At 40.5% G+C, this 26,337-nt stretch overlaps 1 protein-coding gene across 1 annotated transcript in view; it reads left to right on the forward strand.

Annotated features, from left to right (window-relative positions):
- Window positions 1-26,337, forward strand: part of IntS2 (integrator complex subunit 2) — a 51,692-nt gene that overhangs the window by 14,757 nt on the left and 10,598 nt on the right. Inside the window, exons 6-15 of the mRNA XM_080275460.1 lie at window positions 3,293-3,474; window positions 7,341-7,541; window positions 8,736-8,919; window positions 13,787-13,935; window positions 14,514-14,697; window positions 16,837-17,006; window positions 19,933-20,132; window positions 21,578-21,727; window positions 22,543-22,695; window positions 23,856-24,033. Of these exons, the coding sequence (XP_080131586.1) occupies window positions 3,293-3,474; window positions 7,341-7,541; window positions 8,736-8,919; window positions 13,787-13,935; window positions 14,514-14,697; window positions 16,837-17,006; window positions 19,933-20,132; window positions 21,578-21,727; window positions 22,543-22,695; window positions 23,856-24,033 (1,751 nt within the window). The remainder of the gene's footprint in view (window positions 1-3,292; window positions 3,475-7,340; window positions 7,542-8,735; window positions 8,920-13,786; window positions 13,936-14,513; window positions 14,698-16,836; window positions 17,007-19,932; window positions 20,133-21,577; window positions 21,728-22,542; window positions 22,696-23,855; window positions 24,034-26,337) is intronic.

The following is a 26,337-nucleotide window of genomic DNA, read 5'->3' on the forward strand; positions in this document are numbered from 1 at the left end:
CAACCTCAGCCACTGGTAAGCTGGTGGGCTAGGGGTCCCAGATCCATTGCCTGGACCTGGAACTGTGCAGTGAGTGGGGCCTGTGGTATGTCTGTCCCCCCTTTTTTAATCCTGACTATGACAGAACACAAGAATAAGTTTCAAAGCAAGCCTGAGGACAGTAAATCACCCAGGGGGATGAGGGTGGGTTCATGGAATGTGGGAAGTTTGAGGGGAAGAGCGGGGGAAGTCATTGAGGCATTCAGTAGGAGGTGGGTGGATGTGGCATGTTTGCAGGAAGTCCTGTACAGAGGTGGATCAGCCAGAAAGATTGTTGGGAAGGACTGTTACTATAAGTTGTTTTGGCAGGGGGGGACAGACGGATATGGGGGTGTTGGTGCGATGGTTGCGGAGAAATGGGTGGAATATGTTATGAGTGTTATAAGAGTAAGCGATAGGATATTGGTAGTGAAAATTCTATTTGGTAGAAAGATAGCTGCAGTTATATCGGCATATGCTTCACAGGTAGGATTGGATGAAACAGAGAAAGATAGATTTTGAGATGATTTAATACGTGTAGTAGGTGGTATGCGGGATGATGAGATAGTGGTTTTTGGAGGGGACTTAAATGATCATGTAGGTGAAGCAGCACAAGGTTATGAAGGAGTACATGGGGGATGTGCGTATGGTATAAGGAATGCGGAAGGGGAAAGGATACTCGAGTTTGGGGAGGCAACGGACATGATTGTGTGCAACACATATTTTAGGAAAAGAGAGAGTAGGTTAATTACGTATGAGTCTGGGGGAAATAGCAGTCAGATAGATTATTTTCTGGTTAGGAGGGCTGATAGGAGGTTAGTGAGGGATGTTTTAAAGTTACAGGAAGTGAGGAGTGTGTGCAGCAGCACAAACAATTGATTTGTGATGTGGTGCTTAAAGAACGAGTGATGAAAAAGAGGACTTATGTACCTAGGAGGAAAATATGGAAGCTGAAAAACCAAGTAGTAAGGGATGCCTTCTATAGTGAGATGAGGAGAGTGGTGGCTGAACAGGGAGCTGTAGACAGAGGCGTTAATGAACAGTACAGAGCCCTCAAGAACAATCTCTTGAGAGTTACTGATGTAACATGCGGTTGGACAAGAGGACCACCAAGATTTAAAGTAACTTGGTGGTGGGATGAGGGTGTAGAAGCTGCAGTTAAGGAGAAAACAAGGCTTTTCCGGGAATGGAAGAAGGGTGGTAGCAAGGAGGAATACTTGGCTGCCGGCTAGAAGAGAGGTATACAGGGCGAGGTCTGAGTCACAGAGACTTTTACTTGATAACCTAAATCATGGGGAAAGAAAAAATATGATATTTAAGGTGGCAAATCAGATGAAGAGGGATAATTGGGATATTATAGGTAAGCAGTTGTGAAGAATGATGAAGGAAGGGTAGTGGTGAACAGAGGATATTAAAGATACATGGAGAGAGTATTATAGCCAGTTGTTGAATGAGGAGTTTGCCTGGGACAGGGAAGGTTTGGAGCTAGCGGATCCAGTGTTTGGCCCTTGGCTTTTGATTGATGCCCGAAATGTTGAAGGCCTCAGGAGATACAGGGGTGAGGTTAGTCACTGACCTGATAAATATGATTATTTATGAGTGTGTTGTCCCAGATGATTGGCTGAAGAGTGAAATTGTAAATATGTATAAAGGGAAGGGTGATGCCCTGGAAAGAGGAAATTATAGAGGTATAAAACTTTTTAGATCAGATAATGAAGGTAATGGAGAGAGTTTTAGAAGGTATGATTAGAGAAAGAGTGAATATTGATGAGATGCAGTTTGGGGGTATGCTAGGTAGGGGGACCACTGATGCCATATTCATTGTTCGACAGCTTCAGGAAAAATATATTGGTAGGAGAAGGGATCTGTATTTTGTTTTTGTTGATTTGGAAAAGGCCTTTGACAGAGTCCCTAGAGAGGTGGTGAAGTGGGCAATGAGAAAGCTTGGCTTGGAGGAGTGGCTGGTTAGGGTGGTTATGGCTATGTATGTGAGTGCCCGCACCCAGATAAGAGTGAATGGAGATTTGAGTGATGAGTTTTCCGTGAATGTAGGTGTGCATCAAGGGTCACTTTTGAGTCCCACGTTGTTTATCATGGTACTTGAAGCCCTCTCACATGACTTTAGAAACGGACTCCCGTGGGAGATGTTGTATGCTGATGATTTGGTGTTGATTGCAGAGAACGAAAGGGAAACGAAGGAAAGGTTTAGGAAGCGGAGAGATGGTATGGGGCACTAGGGCTTAAGGGTAACTGCAGATAAAACAAAAGTGATGATATCTAGGGTTGGTGGCGGTACTGTCAAAGACGGGGGAGAGTGGCCATGTGCAGTTTGCCACAAGGGCATGGGAAGTACTGTAATTCTATCTTGTGCGGTGTTTGTGATAGATTGGTGCACAAGAGATGTAGTGGTAGCAGAGGTAGACTGCAAGATAATGCTGATTTTATATGTACGGCGTGTCAGGGAAAGCAGGTGGAGATTGTCAGCCGTGAAAGGATTGAACTTGCTGGTGAATCTCTTGAGTGTGTGGAAGAGTTTTGTTATTTGGGAGACATGTTGTGTGCTGGAGGTCGGGCTGGAGCTAGCTCTGTGGCTAGGGTGAGAAGTGGTTGGAAGAATTCAGGGAGCTGTTGCCTCTTCTGACATTGAGAGGGGCTCTCCCTACGTGCTAAGGGGTCTTTGTATGTAGCATGTGTTAGGAGTGTAATGCTGTATGGTAGTGAGACCTGGGCAGTAAAGAAGGAGGATATTCTCCGGCTCAGATGTACAGAAATGACAATGATTAGGTGGATGTGTAGTGTGTCCCTGCGTGCAAGGTCCGGGGAGGCTGGGCTTACGATGGAAGAGTTGAGAGGTAGGATGGGACTGGAGTGTATTGGTGTTGTGACGAGGAGAGGTAGATTTAGATGGTTTGGACATGTGGAGAGGATGGGGGATGATAATTGGGTGAGGAAGGTGAGAAGTGTCAATATTGGGGGTGGGGTTATGAGGGATAGACCGAGAAAGACATGGGACGAGGTCTTTAAGTGTGACCTCAGGGTTAAGGGACTGAACAGGGAGGCTGCGATGGATCGTGCAGCGTGGAAAGCTGCCATTAGGTGACCAAGGCCGACGTATGCAAGCATGATGGAGCCTTTAAAAACGAAACGAAACGAACAAACTGCATCTTGCCTCCATTCATCCTAGACTTTAAGTGAGGACTGATTGTAAGTTGCTACCCATAAGTAACTGCTGTGATAGTTCTGTTTCCATAAACTATCTATTACTCCCCTCTAGAGGAAATATGAACATCAGGCGTCTTCAGCCTTGGCAGCACTGCGAACAGACCTGAGTGAACGGCTACGGAACCTCCTCCTTTTCAACAGTGGTGCTGATGACACGCTTCCCGACTCCCAGGTCATACATGCCACTGCTCTCCTGCGCCTTTATTGTGCTTTGAAGAGTCTGGCTAACCTTAAGTGAGTTCTACAGTTTTGTAGTTTTGTGTTAATGTGACCTGTATTGTCATTATGATGGTTACCTTAACTTTGTGTGTGTGTGTGTGTGTGTGTGTGTGTGAAAGAGAGAGAGAGAGAGAGAGAGAGAGAAAAGAATTCAGAAATAGGAGGAAAGTGTAGTATGTTATGAGGACTTTCAACATCCAGTGAAGTAGATCACACTTTCGTTCACTAAAATACAAAAAATGTAATATGCATAATTTTAATTTTCAAGCAAGTAGTTGACTTGTAACTGTGGTATAATGTATCAGGTATGAATGAAAGCTGATTGGAAACTGTAGTACAGTGATCTCATGGTTATTACACACTTGGTTATAGTGGTTTTCATTATCATTGCCAGATGAAAATCTGCACTCCTGCCGTTATTGCGCATTTTCGGCTGAAAAAAACATTGTTATCGTGCATCTGAGTTGGTTTTTGTTGATAATAATGGTGCAGAATCTGTGGTTTCTGATGGCTTTGAGAGATTCAAAGATGGAGCTGTACTCAAGGAGTTAGTTCCAGATGGTGGGGACCACTAATTCTTACCCCCTAGCCTCAGAACCCCTTACCTCATGCTTTTCTCAAGTCTGTATGGTACAGTAAACCCTTCACAAGTCAAACTATATGGGGCTCTACCCTGGTTCGAATTACCGAATATTCTGTCTTACTGAATTTTCACCCCCGAAAATTGCTAAGACAATACCTATTACTTGTCCTTTCAACACTAAATTAAAGGAGCATATATAAATGAATAAGTTATGACAAAGAAACAATTCAGTGCATTTAATATACCTTTAATTGATAGAAAATCATTCATAGAGGCGTACAGACCTGTCGGCAGCTTGTGTTGGAGATGGATTTTCACCCCCCAAATTGCAAAGACAAATACTTATTACTTGTCTTTTCAACAGTAAAGTAAAGGAGCATATACAGTGCATAAATGAATAAAAAGACAAAAAAAAAAAAAAAAAATTGTGCACCTAATTTACCTATCATTAGAGATAGTACAGACCCCTTGGCAGCTTGTGTTGGAGACAGAGGTGGTGGAGTTCACAATTTAACATAACATTCTAAACACTACCAAGTATTTATTTTACTGAACATGAAGAATTAAACTTAAATGTTATCACTATAACAGACTGCAGTGTAACACTTGCAGTAATAATAATACTGAACTTTAATCACGATCACTTAACACGAAGTCACATGCACACATTTTTTTTCATTTAGTCAAATTACAGTTTTCATAAACACACACACAGACACTATTCGGTGTCTGTGCCAACACTACTTGAAGTGCTGGCTATCTGAAGAGCTGTAGAATAAGAATCACTGCTGGAATCAGGAGAAGGGATAGGCCAATGCCTTGGCTAGATCTAAAGAAGTCATGAATCTTCACCCGCTTCTGTTGCGAATACTTGTGACGAATGATCAAGCCTTGCAACTCCCTTACATGCCAATAAAAATTTTGTGCTTCTGCATCAACATAATCCAGCCAAGATATGACAACATCCATTGCTTCACGAACTTGGGGTAATTTGTATGGATTCTTGCATCCAACAGCACTGTTCTCTTCCTCGTCGTCATTATCATCATCATCTTCATCTTTCTTCCCAGCCACGGACTCAGCAATTTCTTCTTCTGTTTGGTGATGATACCCAGGATCATCTGCATCCATTTCAAGCCACTAGATGACATCATCTTCATTAATATTCTTCTCACCAACTTTTTGCATAACTTCAAGATAATCTGAGACTTCAAAGCCAGTGAAATCAGGCACGCAACAGACTGGCAGCTACATGTGCGCCTGGCGCCACCTTTGTCCCCCTACCTACGCATCTTGGCCTACTTACATACGTGGTCTCGGCCTGAGTACGGCTTACTGAAGATTCCATCTTCTAAAAGTTCGACTTATGAAGGGTTTACTGTATATGTTTCTTCCTCATAGTGCCCTGTTCATCATTTTCTATTACCCTAACCATGCCTATGTGTGTTTTTGATACATGCTGTAACAGAAAGTATGTATTTAGTGGGTCTAAATTGTTGTAAAAGGGAAAATTTTGGTTTATGAGTGAGGTGCTGTGCACCAATAGGAGCCCCCACAAACTCCTGAAAGTTGCCAGTGTTTACCGGATCACTAAATAGCGTGTGGTCACTACCCGCTCAGAGCTGACGTACCTTCCTTATAAAAAATTCCTATCGGGATTATTACTCATGCATAAAGCATTATACCAGTACTGTACTGTATTATAATCGTCTTAGATATTTTACCGATGCTCTAAATGAGATTTACGCCGAAAAGTTCTCCTCAGAGTTTATTAAAAGCCATGAAAGCTTATTGTGTGTTTTTGCATTCAGCACATTTTTACCAAGTTTTATGAATCTCAGTTGTTTGAAAAATTTATCACACAGTTTCCAAAGATTGTAATCTTTCATTTGGCAAATCCTGACATGATTCTATCTGTTATACACTTAATAATAGTACGAATTGTACAGCCGAAATCTTACGTGCCGGAGATCAGCGACCCGAGTTTTAATCCATCCATCATCCAGTCCTACATTGCCCCCTGAGGAGCGTAGGAGCCCGGGGCTAGGCAGTTGGTCTCAACATTTAAGATGAGAGTGACCGGCCTCACTCATCCCTGAGCAGCATTACATGAGCAATCAACCCCAACCATCCCTTGGATATAAACCTTCACTGGCTCAATCTGACTGGAGTGCAATAATTACCCACTAAACCACCAGGTGCCAAAATATGGCTGTATGGTTACCACCCAGCGTAGTAAATGGTTTCCTGGTGTAAAAGGCATGGTATTCTTCTTGCTTTGAGAAAATATCTTAGTTCTGCTACAGTCTATTTTTCCACATATACTTTAGCTGCGCAGTCAACCATAGCACTGTATTATCTGGATTTATCGGCTGATTTCAAAAGGCGCAGGCATCAGGTGTGGTGTATACTCATCATCGCCGGCCTGGGCCCCTGGCAGCGGTAACACAAACTATGCGCCTCCATATGAGCTCAGTGAGTTCATACGATCTTCAATTGTTTAAGTACCATATTTGCTTCATTTGTTATGTAAGATACAATATCATTATATTCATTTACCATTTTTCCCTACAGATGTACATTCTCCACCTAAAAACACGACAGTGTTCAATACTCAGGCAACATAATACTCACATGTAGGCTGTCCCTAAACTGAGATGGACGCAACCTTAAGTTTCTATTATATTTTGAAAATGAAGCCATTTTTTTCTCCAGTATTACATGCAGATAAATCAATAAATATCCTATTTTCAGCTAAGTAACACAAAAATTGTATAACAGAGGGTAATTCAAGTTGACCCCACTTTTGCACTTGACAGTAAGTAATCTGGCGAGAGGTGGCATCTTTTGCCAGTTTGTGGGGGCTCCTATTAGGATGAATCTTATAGGTTCTTTGCTTTCGTTATCATGCATTTTTTTTTATCGCATACTAGGTGTGGTACCAGTTATGCTTGATAACCAAGGGATCACTGGTCAATAAATTTGCTTTTTTTTTTTTTTTTTTTTTTTTTTTTTTTTGTAATACAGTATATTGCAGAAAAATTATTTATGAATGTTTCAGTGTTACTCTGAGACTGATTTGCCAGTTTTCCCCATATTTATGTAAAATTGATTTGCCTTTTTCCCTCAATTTATATGAAATTGATTTGTCAGTTTCCCCTAATTTACAGTAGGCTACCAGATTTATGAAGAATGTTGTGATATTTTAGAACGCATTCCTGACTTTCAATGTGATCTGCATCTGCAGTTAGTGAGGAATGATTATAACATCATTGGTACTCTACACCTTCCCCAACAGGTTCAGTGAGGATAAGGAAATTGGTCTCCTCCTTCAGTTGGTAACATGCCGGCCACCTCCCTCGGCTGCAGGTGTGAGGTTCGTTAGCACTGGCCTCTGCATGCTCATTGCCTGTCCCTCATTAATCTCATCAGCAGAGAATGAACGCCGAGCCTCAGAGTGGATCAAATGGCTCGTCAAGGAAGAGGCTTATTTTGCTGGGTAGGTTGAGCTGCTATGGGTATTATTCCCTCCAGTATGATTATATGCTGTACTGTACTTTACTGAATAGCATGAATGGGTACAACAGGGAAAAAAAGTTGCTGGTTCTTTGAAAGTAGTGATAAGAAATAGGGAAGTGAGCATGGAAATAAAAAAGTCGCTGTATGATAGTATTGTGGTACCAACTCTAACATATGGATGTGAAGCCTAGACCTTGTTGGAAGGACACAAGTCAAGAGTGAGAGCAGTGGAAGTGATCTATTTGAGAGAAGCATGTGGAGTTACATGGAGAAACAGACTGACAAATGAGGAAGTGAAGAGGTGTTGTGGTGTGGATGTGGGTGTGATAGAAAACATTAGGAGAAATACATTGAGGTGGTTTGGTCATGTGGAGTGGATGGAGAGCAAGAGACTAATGAGGAGAATGTATGTGAGTGAGGTGGAGGAGGGAAGAGGGAGGCGGAGGCTGAGGTTGAGATGGATGGATGGAGTGGAGAGTATGAGAGAGGGGGGTGTGAGCTGGGGGAAGGGCAATGAAATGGTGGGTGACGGGGCGACATGGAGGCAGTTTATTTGTGGCCATCCCATACAGGATTAAGGTGTCTGGCAGTAGACAGATAGATCGATAGGCTTTACTACTTCCGAGCAATTTTACTCAGTTCATGTGTGATTTTTAGAACTGGAGGGATTAGATACAGCTTTTATGGATGCCATCAGTACAAACGGTCTCCTCTAAAAATGAATAAAAAGTAATGTAGCAGTAACACTTGGATATAAATCATGTCCTCTGGCTCAAGGAGTTAACTGCCTCAGTCCATTGCCATACCATGTTTTTTTTTTTTTTTTTTTTTTTTTTTTTTTTTTTTTGTCCACTACCTTCAGACAGTTTTGTTCTCTGGGGAAGCCATTAGTAGTAAAGGGGATTAGGAACACTGTCCTTTAACTACATTACAGCCTGATATCTCTTCCTAAGCTGAATGTACCTGTAATTGTCACATTGCTATAGGAATAATAAGATAAGAAATATTAAGATTCAAGGGGGTTAATGTGATTTGTAAAGAAATGCTGTTATTGTAATAAGTCTGGCAGCATCATATAGTCTTCATTGCTGACACAGGATCAGTGCCATGTTGCCATCCTTTGGTGATAACCGTACACTTCAGTGGAGTAGTTATAGTTCCGTTGTTGCCACAGGGCCAGTGGTGTGTCGTCATCCTTTGGTGCTATGCTGTTGCTGATGGCCATACACTTCCATGTTCAGCAGTTGAGTGCCATCATTGAGTTGGTCAGCGCAGCATTGGGCATGAAGATCATCACTCGAGCCACCAATCTCTCTCGCATCAAGTACATATTCACTCATGATGTCTTCACTGAGCAGGTAACTCATATCACTTGTATTTACCCCTTCAGGCAGAGGATTTTTTTTTTTAAACTTTATTCTTGGTATCTCCAGACAGTTTTATTCAAATTAGGAAAGGTCTTCATAAGTGAAAAGCTTAATAAAACGTTACATCTGCAATGAAAATAATGCTAAATTGAATAAAACAGTCTGGGAATTATCATGAATGAAATAAAAAGTATGTTATCATATTCATGGGGTTTATCATTAAGAAGGAAGGATGACTGCATAATAATGGGCTGCTTTCAAAGCTGTATCTGATAGAGGACTGCGGATTCCAGTTTAAGTCCCGCACTGTTTAAAAAGCCTATTTCTCATTATTAAATATCTACACTGTTGTATGAAAATGAATCACAGTAATGTCACATACCATTACGTAACTACTACAACAAGAAAACTTAATTATAACGTAGCATGAATTGTTTTGTCTATCATATACAGAAATGAAATATTCATTGAAGGCAACCCCACCATTTTATTGGTCCTGTAATATTATATGTCTACTATGTAGTGGAAGTTTGGTTTTTAGTATATAGTTGGCTCAGACTGTAAATTAAGCCTAGTGGGTATCTTGACTCATTCAGTCTCTGTGTTGGCTTAAAGTTAATGTTGAGTAAATACTGGTATTCAACATTTTGCCCACCCAAGTCATGTGTGCGCAGCACAGGACAGTCTTCTGTTTTGTTCTAAACTTCATCCTCATTTCACAGTCACTCACCTTGAACTCCTCTACATCCAGCTATGCAGATCATGAATATAGAACTTGACTCCCTGTATTTGTAGCGAAGACAGATGTCTTGGCTTGCATTACGTTAAACGTCCATCCTCATCCTGATTTTGAGACGGTTTCCTAGACCGGATGAAATGTGATGATGCATGCCAGTATTTAGTCATCATTTAATTTAAGTCAACATAGAGACTAAATGAGTAAAGATACCTGCTGGGCTTAATTTACAGGCTAAGCCAACTATATATTAAAGACCAGCCTTCCACTACATAGAAGAAACGTAATATTACAGGACCAGTAAAATGGTGGGGTTGCCAACAACAAATATTTCACTATTGAATATAACTAAAACAGTTCATGATACATTATAATTATATTTCTGTTTATATTATTTATATTATGGCATGTGACATTACTGTGGTTCACAGTTTCACACAACAGTGTTGATACATAACAAAGAGAAACAGGCTTTTTAAAGAGCGCGGTACTGTGTTAAACTGGAGTCAGCAGTTCCCTCTATTGGGTTGGAGCTTTTCAGAAGCACCCCATTGGGAATAAATTGACCATTGAAATCAGTGAAATTTATAAACCATGCCTTGTGTCTGATCAGGTATGATAGTAAGAAAAGTGATGACGCAGTCGGGTGTAGGACAACTGGCTGTAGTCTTCTAGCTGCAGCCCAAATCACTGTGGCAAACTGGCCACTGCCAGCTGGCCACAGACATAGGCAATAAGACAAGTTGCCTTGGCCAATTCGCCATGATATAGAACATTTTTTGTTGTTGATAAAATTGTTTCATAAAACAAGTGTGCTAAAATTCCTTAATGAAGTACTTCATTGGAGTAAAAAAAACAAAGAATAAAATTACAAAAATCTATGAAAAGTTATGGGCAATTTCCCTAAGGTATTCAACAAAATTTCGACTGTTGAAGTTGCTGACAATTTTATTTTACTCTTGCATCTGTTTGTCTGTATTTCTTCGACTTGACAGGTGGATTTTGCCCAGCAATCAGCTGCCCGTAATATAGTGCTTGTCTTCGCTGAACTTTTTTCAAGCTATCAATAAATTTCCAGACTATAGGATGTTGCATTCCAAGTTCATTTTGTAGTCTTCGGTGTGCAGCTTCTGTGTAATTGTTTGTCGTGTCTTCGTCATTTGAGCAGTGTTGATAAACATTCCACATTTCCTGTGGAAAAAGTGAAGGACATTTGCCATTACCCCTTCTGTTCCTTCTGCCATCATAGTTGTCCTCAAACCAGTCGAGAAGCACTTGAAGTTCATCTGGAAGCTCATCAGTGAGATTTTCGATTGCTTCAGTCTTATATTCGGTTGGAACAAATGCAAGTGCACTGATCATTTTAGCTTTCAAAGCCAAATCTGCATCATTATTATAATGTCTAGAAGGTCCAAAAGATGTCAGTCTCTTCAGATATCAGTCTCTTGTACAAGTTTTGAGTAAGATGAAAAAAGCATCCCCTAATTTCAGCTTTTGGGATATTTTCCTGGAGACTTGAAATTTGTTACTTCAAAATTGCAGTAGACTGCTTCAGGATGGTATTCGAGCTGAATTTCTAGAACCATACTAAGTAATTTGTCATAGGTGGAACGTAATTTGTTTGAAAGTAGGGCATACAGAACTGGATGAATACCACTGTGCATTTCTGCAAGAATGACATAGACTTTGGAAAAAAGGCGAGGTGTAACTTTGAACATTCCATCAACATAGAGCTTTTTGGATTCCTTCAGTAAAGTTGTTTATCTTTGCCTTCCGAATATAATAATTCTGCATGATGCATCTGTGCTGTCGCCAAGAAGAAAACTTTCTGATTCATAAGTTTGATAATACCACCAATTACCAGGTTTTCTAAGTTAATAGGATTGGCAGGATATGTGGTGAGCTCGTTCCCTTTTCCTTTGTACAAGTGTTCGTAGAGCTCCGTGAGTGGGCATGATCCCTTGACATGCTTTCATCAGATTATCCAAACATTCATTGATAACTTGATTCGTTTCTTCCACCATTTCAACAGCCTGAGATTTTAATTTCGTAATAGTTTCTTCTTTTTCCACTTGAACTGCATCGGCAGGATGTGAATGAACGTTGATATATTTGACTAATTCTCCATCCATTACATAAATTCATGCTTTGCTTTGCCTCCTCCTTTCACATCTCCAGAATTGTGTTACTTGATCAGCACCGACTCTATTGAAAACAGATACTGTATATATATATATATATATATATATATATATATACAGTAATCACTCCAACATCCGACGTAATAGAGCCATAGGCAGGTCCGGATATTGGTTCTGTCTGGACATTGGGCCCCAGCTTATGGACTTGTACTTATGGACCCTAACTCAGAGAAACACCTATACAACTCCCTCTGGACATGCATAGCACCTATTTAAGACCCAAATCACACCAATAAGGCACATAAATGACTGAAATAAATGAAAAGAAACATAAAATGAGGGTTTAGAAGTAGGTTCATACAATAATAAACATTCTGGTGACTGGCTTCTGGACTGGTACTTATGGACCCTAACCTAACCTAACTCAGAAAAACACCTTCCTACTGCACATGCATAGCTCCTAACACCCTATTCACACCAATAAAGGACATTAAAGAGTGAAATGAGGTAAGTATAGTATGGAAAAAAGTACCGTATGAAACATTCTTATGTCCGGATAGTGGGGATGTTCGGATATTAGAGTGATTACTGTATATATATATATATCCATCACTTGAAAACTTAGTTTTTCCTCACTGTGAGAGAATTGCTGATGCCATTCTGGAAGGGGTTTGAAATAGAAAATAATTCTTGGTTAAATCTCCATTTACAGTTTCGTAAGTAAAAGTTGCCAAATAGCGTAATGGTTAAGAGCTGCTTCATATGCTGATTCAAATCAGACATTTGAGTCACATGACTGAGATGACCTGAATCAACCCCCCCGAGTCGGGCATCAAGAGATTCGTGTCCTACGAACCCAGCCATAGAACATTTGGGGTTATATTGAAATGTCGCCACAGCAACCGGTTGCCAGTGGCAAGTTGGTCTGCAGCCAGGTGGCCACGGCCAGTTGACCCATTCCCCAATCCTTGATATCACCAAGATGGGGGTATATAACTCAGGAAAAAATAGGGTAGTACCAGCAGGCTCCCAGATTTTTTCAGTCTTTTTTAACCCCTTACCCGTGGGGATGGTTGGACCGTGCCGTGCCTCTCCTGCTGGGATAGCAGGAAATCTAGACAATACACAATAAATTAGCTACTTCCAGGTCAATGGAAGTACTGTATCACTTATCCTTTTCCCTTTTTTAAAATATATTTTGTAATATGAGAATAGGTCATAGGGACATTTCAGTGGGTAATGAACAGGGAAAATTAGCGACCAAGTGCATGTGGGGTGTTGCCAGGTGATAAATTAGCTACTTCATGGCCAATGGCATTATCAGTTAGCCTTTTCCCTTTTTTTTATATACTTTTTAGTATGAGAATAGGGCATGGGGCACATTTCAATGGAAAAATCCGGCCAGGAGTTGCGTTGTGCGGCCAGGCTGTAGCTAGGCAGGAGAGGGGGTTAGGGAGGGGAGGTGGGGAGGCGAGGCAGACACAGAAAAATGGCTAAATTGGTAACATTGGATGTGAGTACTGGAGGTATTAGCAGCGCTGCCTATAGCTACACACTGGCAGTACTGATAGATGATACAAGACCGCGCTTGAAAGACCAGGTGATTTTAAAGATTTCTGGATCACAGAAGTGACACCCCGCAGTATGGTACTAATGTAACGAGCATCATGGTAGTGACGGCCTGCAGGTAAGGGGTTAAAGACTTGTGTGTTAAGATGTTGACCTTATTTTTCACCCTGACTTTTTTAAAGATTTGTGTGTTATGTTGACTTTATTTATTTGTGTATTTACTTATTCATTCTCATCCCACCTTAGCCAGAAGTTTTTAGGATTAGATGAAGAGTTATTAGTGATTTCAGACTATGTTTTCTTGGTACAGTATATCAGTGAACTTTAATTAAGTGATAAAGGAAATATAAAATTCAGGAATTACGGTAGTACTACAGTTCTCAGTGGTATGACTTGTACTCTTGTATTGTAGGTGGTGACAGCCCATGCAGTGAAGGTTCCTGTTACACTGGGACTCAATGCCAATATTCCAGGGTTCTTGCCTGTACACTGTGTTTATCACCAACTTAAGAGTCGCATGTTCACTAAACACAAAGTTCCCATCAAGGACTGGATATACAAGTAAGTTTATGTCATGTCACATATTTGTAACTATTTGGGATCTTTTATCACTGTAAGACTTGTAGTGATCTAGTGGTTGAGTGCTTGGGTAGGGGACAGTTTTGCCTTACACAAATGTTCCAATTGTTGAGGTAACTGGAGATTTGCATATGTATAGTGCTGCCAGGGAAGTCAACCTTTTTCCCATCCATAGATGTCCTGGACTATGGGAGCAGAGTCTCAGGTCTTTGTAGACCAGGAATGTTAATATAGGATTGGCTAGTACCGCACAGCTTTACTTTATGAATTTTAACTTTAATTTAAAATCCTTGGTGAGTTTCTTTGTCTTGCGAGTTTAAAATCAAGATGGAGTGCAATATTTATTTCATACCGTATCTGAAATACAATGTACATTTTGTATATACAGTACTGTATATAGACTTTCCATCACCCACTCAGTTACCAGGTACTTCACAGTCAAGTCAAAGTGAATATGGAAATGAGAATATGAAAAACAAAACAGTCTTTTAATAGTTAACTGTTAGGGAGACCAGTTTATCTCATCTCTTCCTTTCATTGGCCTTTTATTGTGTCATCAGTCAGATTTGTGCAAGCTCAACACCACTACACCCAGTGATGCCCCAGCTGGTGGAGGTGTATGTTAACTCCATCATTCTCCCTGCAAGCAAGGGTGCACCAACCGACAATTTCAATGAGCCCATATCAGAACAGGAGATAATGGCAGTGTTTTCACAATCCATCTTTACTGAGAGGACAAGTGTGGTAAGTACAGGCATACCCCGCTGTACGATCAGCCACTATACGACACCCTGCCATAGCAATGTAACAAAATTAACATCCTTCCCTGTCTATTGATGGCCAGTTCCCTGTTATCCAATTTTTTTTTTTTTCTGATGGTGTCTTTTTTAACGGATTTTGATGATATTTTAGACATAAGTTTTGTGTTTAGGTTGATTCATAAACTGTTTTTAGACTTAGATTAATGTGCTTTGGTCATAGGTGGGGTGAACAAAGTCATTTTGGGGTAGAGTTGAGTAAGTTCGATTTTTTCCAGACTTATTTTTGATGTTTTTCAGATATTGTTTTTGGGTTTAGGTGACTTATAAATTCATTTTAGGCATAGTTTAGCTTGTTTAAGCTATTTTGGGGTTTAGGTGAACTAGAAACTTGTTTTTGGACTCATTCGGTTGGGTTTTGGGCTTGGTTGGGGGGGAATCCCGAGGCTCTCCAGTGCATCCCTATACTTTGTGTGTTAATAACGTCCTCGATTAATGATACCCCGGCTCAACAGTGGGTTTTCCCAAATGCATCCCATCGTTATAATGAGGATGGCCTGTTTATTGATGTGTTAAAGGCTTATAACATTTTTTTATTTTCTATATATGAGGGTGTTATTTTTTTCATTTATGTGCTGGCTACCTGTATTTGATTTTACTGAAGTAAAATAGCTACATCATAATTCCTACACTTATGATGGAAAGAGGCAGTAAAAGAATGGATGATAAATAGTTGTACAGACAGAATGAGAAATGTAATTGTTGATGAATGGAAATATTTCAAAACTGATGTATATATTGATCCTCATCTACTTGCTTGTACATTAATGAACAGGATCTTTGCAGACTGATATGGAGTGGCATGGTCTGAATGAATTTGAAGTTGATTAAACTGATGGTTGTTAAGAGAAAGTGACTCACAATGTGATGTACTGTTAAACTGAGGGAGACTTTAATTGGTTTCTCAAGGAAGGAAGATCCTCAGCTACTTGCTTGTACATTAATGAACAGGATCTTTTCAGACTGATATGGAGTGGCATGGTCTGAAAGAATTTGAAGTAGATTAAACTGATGGTTGTTGAGAGAAAGTGACTCACAGTGTGATGTACTGTTAAACTGAGGGAGACTTTAATTGGTTTCTCAAGGAAGGAAGGTAGCAGATGCTGTGGAGTTCGTAATTGGAAATAAGAGTAAGTTTGGAGGCTGCAAGAGGACTGCATGAGGGTGCTACATATGTGTGTTAGACTTTGGTATGGCACAGGTTTGAAAAGTCAAAGAGAGAACAGTGGATTTACAACTTTTGAGAAATATTAAGTGAGTTGTGTAGAGTGGATAGGATTAGAAACTGAGTGATTCATGAAAGGAAATGCAGTAAGGATGTTTGTTGATAGAAGGGTGTAGGAGTATGATATGGTCATAAAGTGAATGGAGTTGGGGTAGGTGGTGGCACTCACCATCCACTCCCTCTTGTGTTGTGCTGCTCTCGGGTGTCTGCCCTTTCCTCTCCTCCATCCTTCTTTTCTTCCATCTTCTGTCTTTCTTTCCTTCATTCTTTCCTTATCCTTCTGCCTGTGGGTGACTCTACACTGAGTGACAAGCCAAATGGTTTCCTGTACACCAGGAAAGGTTGGTAAAATCTTAGTTGTGTCAAAATGTAGTTAAATTGGATTTTGGGAGGACTTTTTCAAGGCTTGTCTGACATTATTTATTTTTCCCATAATGTTCGTTGTTTGTCCAGTACGGATTTAGTCCAGTACAGCAGTACTGTCTGACAAAAATACTGTGCTGGACGTGAGGGTACTGTATTATTATGTTGGTATAAGGCATGGGAGGGGAGGAGGGGTGTCTGTCATCCCATTTTCTGTCACACTAAGGGTAGACTCAAATAATTTTGCACAACTATGAGGAAAACGGTGTCCGTATATACAATATACAGACTCGGCAGTTTAGGGTGCTATGAGTTAGTCTGTATATACAGTACTGTATACAGGCTCTTCAATTTTGACATTGTTGGTTTGCCCTTATTACAGACATGGCACGGAATGGGCTAAGGTAGGACTAAGGTTTCAGATGTTGATGATGATGATTAATTTCCAAAGTTACATAATAAAATTTGTTATGTCAGAAAAGTAGGAGCAGTAGTGGTCGAGTTGGGGCTTCACGGTGCACATGGCGAGGTGGGTCAGCCATGCTCAGAGGAAAATGGCCTCCTGGACAATCACATTCCCCAGCAGCATCATTGGCCACCACATCCACACAGACATCCTCACGCACTACTGTGGGAGCTACAGGCAGGTGAGAACACAGATTATAATAAAGATCATCATTTTTGTAGAGAACAGATAGTGTACCAGTACTCATTTTTGGTGATGTGGAGTTGATTTAGGGTAGTTTCAACCTTTGTGTGTGTGTGTGTGTGTGTGTGTGTGTGTGTGTGTGTGTGTGTGTGTGTGTGTTTGCGCACTTGTGATCCGTCAGCCACGAATGAGATCCATGTGTCAATTAAAATAGCAATATTTAAAGTATTATATTGCCTTCACACAGTGTTCTTTAACGGTAAGATTGACTGCCAGTACTTAAAAAAATTTCAGCTTCATTCCTTGTCACCAAAAATGTAAAAAGTCGTTTTAATAACTTCACTCTAGTGATTTATTTAAAAATTCTATTATTACTCATTATTGTTACCAGGAGACAGTTTTATACAGATTTGGATAAGCTCTTCTTAGCTGGAGGAGAGTGGGATTGACCCCTTCACTGCCAGGGCACCATCCAAAGTTAGGGGAAAAAAATCTCTTGGGACCAAAGATAAAGTAAAACAGTATTGTACATTATCAGGTTGAGGGGACTGGTAGGTGGTGGTGACCATCCTCTGCTTGCTTGATATAGTGCTGCCTTTACAGAGTGATGACTTAGCAGAAAAAAAAGTCCAAATTCGTTTTCGTTTTCGTTTTCGTTTTCGTTTTCGTTTTTAAAGGCTCCAACATGCTTGCATGTGTCGGCCTTGGTCACCTAATGGCGGCTCTCCATGCTGCACGATCCATTGCAGCCTCCCTGTTCAGTCCCTTAACCCTAAGGTCACACTTAATGACCTCGTCCCATGTCTTTCTCGGTCTACCCCTCATAACCCCACCCCCAATATTAACACTTCTCACCTTCCTCACCCAACTATCATCCCCCATCCTCTCCACATGTCCAAACCACCTCAATCTACCTCTCCTCATCACAACACCAATACACTCCAGTCCCATCCTACCTCTCAACTCTTCCATTGTAAACCCAGCCCCTCCAGGCCTTGGACGCAGGGACGCACTGCACATCCACCTAATCATTGTCATTTCTGTACGTCTGAGCCGGCGAATGTCTTCCTCCTTCACTGCCCAGGTCTCACTGCCATACAGCATTACACTCCTAACACACGCTGCATACAAAGACCCCTTAGCACGTAGGGAGAGCCCCCTCAATGTCAGGAGAGGCAAGAGCTCCCTGAACTTCTTCCAACCACTTCTCACCCTAGCCACAGAGCTAGCTCCAGCCCCACCTCCAGCACACAACATGTCTCCTAAATAACAAAACTCTTCCACACACTCAAGAGATTCACCAGCAAGTTCAATTCTTTCACGTCTGACGATCTCCACCTGCTCACCTCGGCACGCCGTACACATAAAATCAGCATTATCTCGCAGTCTACCTCTGATACCACTACATCTCTTATGCACCCATTTATCACACACACCGCACAAGATGGAATTACTTCCCATGCCCTTGTGGCAAACTGCACATGGCCACTCTCCCTCGTCTTTGACAGTACCGCCACCAACCCTAGATATCATCACTTTTGTTTTATCTGCATTTACCCTTAAACCCTTTTGCCCCATACCATCTCTCCACTTCCTAAACCTTTCCTCCGCCTCCCTTTCATTCTCTGCAATCAACACCAAATCATCAGCATACAACAACTCCCACTGGAGTCCGTTTCTAAAGTCACGTGAAAGGGCTTCAAGTACCATGATAAACAACATGGGACTCAAGACTGACCCCTGATGCACACCAACATTCACGGAAAACTCATCACTCAAATCTCCATTCACTCTCACCTGGGTGTGAGCACCCACATACATGGCCATAACCACCCTAACCAGCCACTCCTCCAAGCCAAGCTTTCTCATTGCCCACTTCACCACCTCTCTAGGGACTCTGTCAAAGGCCTTTTCCAAATCAACAAAAACAAAATAAAGATCCCTTCTCCTACCAATATATTTTTCCTGAAGCTGTCGAACAATGAATATGGCATCAGTGGTCCCCCTACCTGGCATAAACCCAAACTGCATCTCATCAATATTCACTCTTTCTCTAATCATACCTTCTAAAACTCTCTCCATTACCTTCATTATCTGATCTAAAAAGCTTTATACCTCTATAATTTCCTCTTTCCAGGGCATCACCCTTCCCTTTATACACATTTACAATTACACTCTTCAGCCAATCATCTGGGACAACACACTCATAAATAATCCTATTTATCAGGTCAGTGACTAAACTCACCCCTATATCGCCTGAGGCCTTCAACATTTCGGAAGTCAACCCAGACACACTGTAGTGTATTGTTATCCTTATCCAACACTGTTATTCTCACCTGGGTGCTGGAGAGAAATGTTCTCAGGCAGTGGCACCAGTATAACCATATGACCCTGTTGTCTGAACATCCTCCATACCCTCTGAAAGGAGATTGGTGGTAGATTACAGGAGAATGGCAGCTTCGACCTGTAGTCCACTGGATTCATGTCCAGATGACCCATTGATGACAGCAATAACAGCAAAACGGCAATAACAGCTACCTCCTGGAAATCCCTCAACAGGTTGACTTGTGACAGAACTGCCTCCCGCCTGTTTTGTTATTACTGTATATGCGTCTCATCTTTTCCTGTTTTCCTTCCTTACGGCACTGTTTCTTTCATTTCTGCCACACCACACATGATCGTCCTTCTTTAGACCTAGTAATGCTGTGCTGTAGATTCTGAAATATGTCCAGCTTTTCAGTAGAGTATTTTCATTTTTTCTCTTGTTTTTTAATGACAGTCTGCTCATTATCTTCATCATCATTGTCATTGTCATCTTTTAACCCACCTAAGGGTAGAATGATTTAGGAAAAAAAAATAATAATAATAAAGAAGGATAACTATCAACCTCATGCCTTAATTTTTGTCATTTCTATCCTCCTCAGTCCTGATGTAGCATCAGTGATGACATCACAGTTGCTGCTGCTGTACTACTTGCTTTTGTATCAAGATGTTCGGCTCAGCAACACACATCAACTCCTTGCCAATACACGTCGAGTTCATGCTTACTCTCCACACCTTTTTGCCCAGCTTCCCATTAGGTACCTTCTCTCTCATGCACAGAAGGAGCAAAGGCTGTATGCAGGTAAGCTGAGACAGGGGGTCACATTCTCAGATTTTCCACTATCCAGTACAGTAAGAATAGTTTTTTTAAGACATTTGAAGATTTTTTTTTTTAAGAAAAGAGAGAGAGAGAAAAAAAATCCTCTTTTGTAGCTTTTTCTCCCAATCATCAGTGAAGTAGATATGGTAAGACTAAAGACATAAAAGTTGTGATATGGAGGAGATGGCAAAGAGTACACAGTTTGTTGTATTGGGGTTGATGGAGTGAAACTGACTGAAGTGGTTGGGATATGAGGACTTTTCTTGAAATCCAACTGTCAGGCTTCATAACTGAAAGTGGTGTAATTGGTTATCTTGCTAGGGTAAAAACCTCCAGCCAAATGGGAGAGATGATGTAGTTTTGTTCATTTCATTTCCCATGTAAGATGCTAAGTCAATCCCCCATTCCATATACCTTTTACAGATTGGAGTACTGAGTAACCAGATGCCATTCATAGCATCAACCAGTGGTTCTTAGGTAGGACTGAAGACAAAAACTCTCAGTCAGTGTTTTCGGCTGTAATCCACCAGACCATAATATATCGATAAGGGAAATGGCAAAAAAAAAAAAAAGATTAGTTAAGAGAACAAGAATGATGTTCAAGAATAGGGTTACTTGGAGACTGTCTTATCATGGCTGTAACCTGTGGGAGAGTTCCCAGGAGGGAGCAGGGCACCAGTAGGATAAATTGATTGTTCTGGCTTTCAGTGATGTTTATTTTAACCATTTTATGGTTTAAGCTTTTCCTAGGAATTTGAAATGATAATGCCATTTGCATCTTTTTTAGCCTGAGTCTGTAATATTTTGGGTATATAATATTTATAATGGTAGGTGGGGGCACTCACCATCCACTCACTCAGTGTAGAGCTACTTTGGGTATCTATAATTTCCTCTCTTCCTTCCTTCGTCTTCTGTCTTTCTTTCCATCATTCTTTCCTCGTCCTTCTGCCTACGGGTGACTTTACACTCCTTCTTCTGTCTCTCTTTCCTTCTTTCTTTCCTCTTCCTTCTGCCTATGGGTGACTCTACACTGAGTGACAAGCCAAATGGTTTCCTGTACACCAGGAATCCATTTACCATGCTGGGTGGTAACCATATAACCAGATTATGGTGCCTGGTGGGGTAGTGGGTAATTAAGGCACTCCAGTCAGATTGAGCCTCCTCAGGTTATTTCCAAGGGGTGGTTGGGGTTTATTGCTCATGAAATGGCACTCAGGTATGAGAGAGGCTGGTCACTCTCATCTTAAATGTCAGGACCAACTTGCCTAGCCTGGGCTCCTACGCTCCTCTTGGGGAGGCATAGGATTGGATGATGGATGGAATGTAATATTCATCAGATTATTGATTAGTGGTGATGTCAGATCTAAAAAATTTATTTGATGGATTAATTTATACAAGACTTATCTAAGAGCTAAATATGTGGACAGGTCTTTTCTCGCCTCTCCTGAAGCTGTTGGTGAGCCACTATCCCCAGCTGTGTTTGGTGGAGGATTGGTTGTACCAGAGTCCCCCATCACACTCACGCCTTGGCATCCTCCCACCCAAGGTTCCCCTTGACCCTCCTTCAGTTGCAAGAGGTGTGTTAATGATGTAGAAACTGTGGTAAGATAATTATGTTTAGTTATTCATGGGAGCTTAATTGATGCAGTATGTGCTGTTTATTGGTGCAATACAGACTTCCAGATTCTAGATGCAATAATACTTCTTTTTTTTTTTCTTTTTGTAGGTTAAGTGCTGGGATTGTTAAGTATTATGATGTATATGTTTATTTACTATATATTTTTCATAAATCATTGCATGACCTCTTGACATTATTCTTCATGTATTGTGACTTACATGCTGCATATGCTATATTACTTTAGTAACTCATATGTCGCGTGTTAATCCATAAAAGGTAAACTTCATCAATGCAGTGAATCTTTAGTGCAGCTTCTGTTTTTTTTTTGGTGTTTTTCTTCTCTCATTGCCAGGTCAGATTGCAGTATCTTCCTAATGCTTCTACATACTTCATAGATTATTCTACCTATTTTTATCATTTCCCCCTTTTGAACCAGACTCGGCTGCAGTTTCACTGAATTAATTGTTGGTTCGGTTCACATATATAAAGTTCGTCTCCACCTCCTTTAACCTGTCCTGGATTCCCCCCCCCCCCTCCTGACAACTGGGTCATTCCCACAGCTTGAATACTGTGTTAGGGGAGCATATTGTGATCCTGAGGTAAGAATTAGTCTCCGTGGTCACCAGTTATATAGACCATCCTCTCTGATTACACTTTGCCATCAGCTAAGCTGAGAAGGGTCAGGTGAGAAAATATGCTACAGTATATAGTTATACTGTAGACACCGACACCCTTGGGCTTGCCTGAGACTTAATGATCCACTCCATCCTACAGCCATGGAGGGTGCAGCTGACAACTCTGGCCGGCTTTTAGTGCTGCTGGATAGGCTGATGCAGCTGCCACCCCACCACCTGTGGCCACTCGCTGCACCCCTCACTGCCAACATCAAGTGCCTTCTCCAACCTGGTGTTCCCAGAAAAGTCTTAGGTAAATTAGAAGGTTGTGTTTGAGATAGTTATTGAAGCAACATCGTTCATTGCTTGTTGATAGTAACTTACTATACCCTTTTTACACTAACCTAGCCTAAAATTGCTGTCTCCCTCTTGAATGCTGAGTTATAGCAATATATTAACATTAGAATAGCCATGATGCTAGCCTTGTAGAAATGCCATGGAAAGGATGTAGGACAAACATTTTTTCTTTTTTGTGCTGTGTGGAATAAGCTGCAGGAAGACAAAAATCATGGCTAGGTAAAAACACGAGCAGTTTAGTGCCATAATAAACCCTCACAATCAGAGTACTGTAGTCCTTTTTTAATAATTTCTGACAGTTGCTTGAATAAGACAAAAAAAGTTATCTTTTGACTGGAATGGTTGATAGAGATGGTTTCACACCTTTTTATGAGAGAGGCCTCTCATAGGCTGATGAAAATCGTCTGGTAGAAGTTATTTGACTGAAAGGGTTAATTGATGAGTAAACACAATAGATGAAATTGTAGAGTAAAAAGTTAATTGAAAAAATAATTATTGGATAGATGACCCAGAAACTATCTTGTCCCTTGTAAATGTTTTTCTTTGTTGTAGTGTTTAATAAAATCATGTCATCCTCATTATGGTCCAGCCCCTTCCACGAAGTTAGTTGACCTTTAATTAACAATTTTATCCATAAGTTTAATCATTTATAGTAAGTGATCATGAGTCATCTTCATCATCAGTATAATCGGTAAGTTCACTCAAATCAATTTAGTTTGTAGACATTACATGTAATTTAAGCCAAACGATTTACAAGTTCTGTGTTTCAGAACTGAATAGACCCAAAGTCATGTACATGTACTGTGATCCATTCAACCACATAATTCACAAAATATGTTCTGTGTTATTTACTCTTTATGATTACCTGATTTCTTAATTGGTTAAGGTTCTCCAGCAGGATGTACCCTTAAGGACTTAAACTGTTGAGGTGGTTGGTGCTTATTACTCACATAATGCCACTCAGGCAAGCAGCTACTTGTAGTCTTACTTTAAATATTTGGAATGAATAACCTAGTCCCTGACCCCTATGCACCTGATTCAGAAATTAATAATTTGGATGACTTATAATAGTTAATGACAAAATGTATTTGCATCCATTTTCCTTTACTACATCAGACACGTACCGGCAAGTTTGGTTTCGGCTGAACTCACTGTTCCCGCGGCGGCTGTGGGCTATGACAGTGGAGGGGTTATTACCAGCTGAGCTACTGGGTAGAACACACCGTACACTCACTGAAGATGACATTGTGCTTGACCCTCTTTATGTTCTACGTTGTGACCACCGTATATACAGGTGACACAGATGACAGTCTTTATTAAATTAATGAAAGCTGTTAATCATGATTGTCATCATCATCCTTATTATTTTCTGGCAGTTTGTTTCAGACATTCTAGACATAGTTACGTGATGCATTACTGCTTCAAGAAAAGCCAAGGCTGTGGGTATTCATAATAAAAAACATATCTTTAGGAGTGTACACCAGTGTGGTCATGGTTGGTCTGGAGTGGAAAGTTTGGCCTATATATTCCACATCAGTACAGTTCCTTATAACATGTATGTTTAGGTGAAAAATGTATACAATCTCCTTAACCTGTTGTACACTTTAATATTAGTATCTGATTGAAAATAGGCATAGCTGAATTTGCATGAATATTATGACAGTTCACTGTAAATTAAATTGGGATGTGGAGTTTAGGGAACAGTATTTTTGTTTTCATAAAAGAAAAAAAAAAAAAAAAATCATCATCATGATTGTAGTCCATATATTTTGTAGTTATCATAGTATATTTGCTTGTTAACCAGAGTTATAGGTGCAGTTGTTTAAAAGAGGTTCGTCAGTTGTGATCGAGTCCATTTCTGTTTTCAGGTATCTTTGTATGTAATTGTGTTAAGAAAATATCTCAGGGATGTCGGATCCAATTCAGATCAATATTGGCACATACATTGTGTGTTCATTTGGGAAGAAGTGATTTATTTTTAGTTCATATCTAACACAGATCTTACCATAGTCAAAATTCAGGGTGCAGCATTATCTCACCACTGCCTGATCTGATTTGGATCAGCCATAGCACATATATTGTGTGTGAGAATGGGAAGAAGTTATTCAGTTTTGATACAAATCAATCTGAGGCACGGTCATGGACCAAGATCAGACTCAGTGTCACTGTGCACTTTTTATCTGACTGCATATTTACATGTGGATGATTATGGTAGGCAAGTCAGGCTCAGTACCATAAAGAAGATGCAAAAGGATTTGGAAGCACAACTCCAATTGAGTAACCAAAATATGATTTATAGGTGTTAAAGAATTTTCTACATTATCAGTATACATTAAGAAATAAAAACTACACTGTAGTATGTTCATGCACATGAATTAATGATACATATGGCACATTTGAATATACAGTATATGGTAGTAACATTGCCAGAATCCAGCAAGCCAAGATGAACACTCTCCTCTGAAGGAATCCCCCCCCCCCCAAAAAAAAAAACAAAAAACAAAAAAAAAAAAAAAAAAAAACCATATATACAAGTGCTTATGGGCCCTTCGGGCCCTCTCGCACTTGCTCCTGTGGAGGGCTCTTGTGCTGTGCGCTCGCTTTCTTGTCCTTCGCACTTGTTTCTTCGTGCTTCTCACTCGTTTCCCCGTGCTTCGCTCGTGCATTGCGATCATTTCAGGTAATCCGAGTTATGTTTATGTGCCGTTCTAGTCTAACGGTGTCACTATTGGCCGTCAAGGCAACATTGAAGGGCCCATGATGGTCCATTTATGTGCTGTTTTAGTCTAACGTTGTCACTTGGATTGTTTGCAGCTAACCAATTGATCATGTTATTTGCAGCTTCGGGAATGAAACTCAAGTTGTCTGCACGCAAGTCCGAGATATTAACCACTCGGCCACGGCAACCAGCCGGGTGCGGGGAGTGGCATTTTTTAGTCAAAATTTGACCACCCATTGAATATAGTAAAAGTTTTTCAATCGTGATGGGACCAAGTTTTTTTTACATCAGCGAATTTTTTGCGATATTTGTGCCAATTTTGGTGTGATCTGAATGTGTAGTTTCGGCAGCCCAAAATACACACACCCACAGACACACAGCTACTGCTATAGTATATTATATATAAAGCCATCAAAAACTCTACGGTGACGGCAACCCTAATTTCACACACTCACACTGGAGGCAGCGTTTGTTGATCAAACTTTGATCGCTCATTAAATCTAGTACAAGTTTTTCAATCGTGATGGGACCAAGTTTTTTCACATCAGTGAATTTTTTGTGATTTTTGTGCCAATTTTGGTGCGATTGGAATGTGTAGCTTCGGCAGCCCAAAATACACACACACACACACACACACACACACACACACACACACACACACACACACACACACACGACTACTGTAGTATATATATATATATATACACAGTATATATATATATATATATATATATATATACAATAAAACCTCGATATAACGGATTTCAATAGTCCGGAATTCGCTTTTATTGGACTCTTGGAACTACCGGACTAAATTCCTATATATCGGAAAAAGTCTGATAAAGCCAGAAGCAGTCTGGACTGCCTGACCACTTCAGC

The sequence above is a fragment of the Coenobita brevimanus genome, chromosome 61 (genome assembly GCF_032717465.1).
Source record: "Coenobita brevimanus isolate Jiangsu-jjx chromosome 61, ASM3271746v2, whole genome shotgun sequence".
NCBI classification, from domain to species: domain Eukaryota; kingdom Metazoa; phylum Arthropoda; class Malacostraca; order Decapoda; family Coenobitidae; genus Coenobita; species Coenobita brevimanus.